At 57.8% G+C, this 3,350-nt stretch overlaps 1 protein-coding gene across 1 annotated transcript in view; it reads right to left on the reverse strand.

Moving 5' to 3' along the window:
* LOC104492440 (E3 ubiquitin-protein ligase HECTD3-like) overlaps window positions 1-3,350 on the reverse strand; it is a gene marked incomplete at its 3' end in the record, with an annotated part of 8,574 nt that overhangs the window by 4,957 nt on the left and 267 nt on the right. The window contains exons 2-7 of the mRNA XM_010135004.1: window positions 3,318-3,350; window positions 2,658-2,750; window positions 2,163-2,298; window positions 1,666-1,781; window positions 1,289-1,402; window positions 110-192 (exon numbers count right to left, since the gene is read on the reverse strand). The exon at window positions 3,318-3,350 is cut by the window's right edge and continues 2 nt beyond it. Coding sequence (XP_010133306.1) covers window positions 110-192; window positions 1,289-1,402; window positions 1,666-1,781; window positions 2,163-2,298; window positions 2,658-2,750; window positions 3,318-3,350 — 575 coding nt within the window. The remainder of the gene's footprint in view (window positions 1-109; window positions 193-1,288; window positions 1,403-1,665; window positions 1,782-2,162; window positions 2,299-2,657; window positions 2,751-3,317) is intronic.

Here is a 3,350-nt window from a genome sequence, read left to right on the forward strand (position 1 = left end):
AGACCCAAAAAACCAGCCAGCGCATCAGGAAGAGCTGCAGCTGTCAGACCCGGCTGCAGCTTTGGGGCTGGGCTGGGCTGGCAGCCCTAGTCCAGCAGTGCAGGCTCACCCCGGCACTCCAGGATGCGGATCTCCAGCACCGGCAAGTGGGTCTTCATGTTGCGGAGGATGCAGACAGCCTGGTAGCTGTTCCTGCACACAGTGTGAAGGGAGATGGCAGAGCCATGAGGCACAGACATTGGCGAGGAAGCTGGTGAGACACAGGCCACTCCAGCTCCCCAGCCGAGGATGTGTTACTACCCAGGCCAAAAGCCCCCTCCCCCTCACCAGGGCTGCAGCAGGAGGGGACCAAGTGGAGAGAAAAGGCTGTCAGAGCCACAGAGATGTCCTGAAGAGGGTGAAAGCCACATCCAAATAGCCAGAAAAGAGCATAAATTCAAAGCAGCACAGAAAGGCGAGATGGACAAGAAGTGTGTCGCTGTTCCTGGGTGGTTCCAGTGCATCTCACAATGGCACAACCATCCTTCGCCGAGCTGGTCACACAAGGGTCATGCGTTTTGAAGGACACAGGGATTTGTGGAGAACTACAAAGTGGTAAGCGATTGGTAAGTGATTCGCTTGCGTCTCCAAAGCCCTTGGCGAGGTCCTGCCAAAGACCTACGAGCATGTGAGGAAAAAACACTGCCATTGCCCAGACACAGCAAGCAGTTGACTCCTGCCACTGGAAAGGAGAACTGGGCAGTCTCATGGGTGCTTCTTCAAAGACTAACCTCACTGCTCAGCCAAAAAAGGGGAAACAGGTAAGATTTGGGGAAGAAGGAGATCTTCGCACTCCCATGTAAAGCCCTGCCTGCCTTGAGAAGGGTCCTGCAGAGCCAGAGCGAAGAGGGAGAGGTGAAGCACTCTAGAACTTTGCGGCTATAGCAAGGTAGAGATGCTCAGAGAGGTGACAGCAGCAACACGTGACCCCAGAGGCAAGGAGGAGGCAGCAGAAACACCCCCAAAATCACCAGACAGGAGGAAGCATACTGCAGCCCAGCTGCCGCAGCACAGATAAGGAGCAAGAGCAGAGACGAAGGCGCTCAGCTGACACATGGAGGCAGGGGACCACACTTGTGGGGACAGTCGTAGCCTGCACTCAGGAATCCCCAAGCCACAGAGAGCCACTGTCACCACCAGGTCACTCAGAACCAACCCCAGCCCTTTCCTTAGCATCTGCTCAGGATGCAGAGACAGCTCTGGAGTTTGGCCCAAGTCAGACCCAGGCTACTCCTCGCTCGTCACTCACTCGTTAATTAGGACAGTTCTCAGGTGCTGCAGGTTGTTTGGAGCACCCCCATACACGGCCACCCGCCTGGGTATATAGGAATTTATCTGCACATCCAGCATCAGCCATAGCTTCCTGGGGACGAGAAGAGCAATGAGCAGTGTTGTCCTCCCCTTCCAAGTGCCTGGGCACGGAGATGCACCCAGAGATATTCCGTGGCTGGGGGCAAGGCTGTGTCTTCCTGGGGTGCCTCTAGCAGCAGCTCCCCCCAGCTCGACCCTAAGCCCCCAGCTGCAGCTCAGGGAAAGCTGTGTTCTGGACGAAGACGGTGCTTTGACCTGCACCCTGCCCATCCCTGGCACAGCTGCCGGCAGGGAGAGGACACCCTGAGGTCTCACTTGACAATGGCGCCTTTCTTCATGTTGAGCCGCACCCAGTGCTGCCCCGGGTCCCCGTTGCTCTCCCAGAAGGTGCACGTCTGGTTGTCCGTCAGATGGGCTGCGCCATAGTCCTCCTGCAAGAGCGCAGGGAGTGGAGGGGGGGAGCTGAGCATCTTCAGGCATGCTGTGGCCACCCCTGAGATGGGTCCCACAGGGCCAGAGAAGATCAGGACTGGGCCAGCCCTTTGGTTCACTAGGCTGTGGGTGGATGGTGGCTTCCACAGAGAGCAAGCTGGGCATGGCCACAGACCCCCCAAAGTGCTCCAGAGACACTGTGGGGTTTTGCTCCAGATACCAAATTCCTGGCAGCTTCACTAGAGCAGCAAAACCCCAGTACCAATCCCCCTGTCCCTTGCAAAGGGGACAGCCACCACTGGCCCCTCCTTCCTGCAGCCGTGGCAATGCTCGTGTGTCTCATGCTGCATTTTAGGCTGCAGAGGAGCCCCACTACGCACCACCTGCGAGGAAACCTCGATGTTGTTGAGATGTTCCTTGATGCAGTCCTTGCGCTGCAGCTCCCTCTCGCTGTATTTGTAAAGGAAGCGCCCCAGCTCCATGTCATGTTCGTAGCTCCAGCCTGGGGGCACAGACCTGCAGGGGGGCTCTGTGTTAACGGGATGGGGAGACCAGGCTGTGTCCCAAACCTGTCCACCAGCAGTGTGCAGGTGCCCCAACTTGGACTGGCCGCAGCATCTCATGGTCACCACATCAGGATAGTGCCAGGCAGCTGTTTATGTCCACCCCAGCCCAGTGGCAATAGCACCACGTGGTTGTTCTGATGCTCTGCAGAGCAAAGGCCATCTTTGCTTGAGCACTGTCAAATAGTATCAATGCAGAAGGCATCTCATGGCAACCATCCTCCCCGCTACCAACCCTGAAGCCAGTGCTGGCCTCACAGGCACGTCCAGGCCCTGGCCAGCCTGCAGTAACACCAGGAGATGCAATCATACCGAAACTTCTGCACCGCAGCCTCATCCTGCTCTACGAGTTGGGGCTTCTCTCCCAGGTGCACAGAGTAGGTCAGGTGCACCACTTGTTCCCATCTGGAGCAGCACCAGTGGAGGAGTTGCACAAGGGAAAAGATGGGTCAGTGCTCAGCATGCCCAAGCATCACAGCCCTAGCCTGGAGTGGAGGTGGTAGGGGACTGGGGGTGCAGGAACAACTGGGAACTAGGAGCTGCAGCAACAACTGTGGGAGGTAGGAGAGCATCCCTGCATGGGGGTGCAGGCTGGGGCACAGCAAGCGAATCCAGGCCTGCAGATGGCCTTCCGTCATGAAAATCAAATACAACTCTCTCATCACTACATTACCTCTGCAACATCACTCGGCCCAAACCCAAATACCCCAGAACCCCCCTGGCATCATCTTTGTCCTGCTCAGGTGCTGCCACAAGCAGATGGGACGGGCCTACGAGGGGGCACCCTCCTGACCACAGGTGGCTTGGCTGGGACATGTCCCACCTGCGCTGGAAATAGTGCGGGGGCTGTGCTGGACGTGCCCAAGGGATTTGGGACGGTCGGGTCGCATGTCCCCTAAGGGTACCGGCCACACGCACCCCCAGTGCCCACACCCTGGTCCCTATCCAGGGTGCAGCAGGCTGGGGCCATACCTGACTGCAGGTTTATAATCAACCCCGAGTGTT

This window comes from Buceros rhinoceros, unplaced genomic scaffold (assembly GCF_000710305.1).
Source record: "Buceros rhinoceros silvestris isolate BGI_N320 unplaced genomic scaffold, ASM71030v1 scaffold12054, whole genome shotgun sequence".
Classification (NCBI taxonomy): Eukaryota; Metazoa; Chordata; class Aves; order Bucerotiformes; family Bucerotidae; genus Buceros; species Buceros rhinoceros.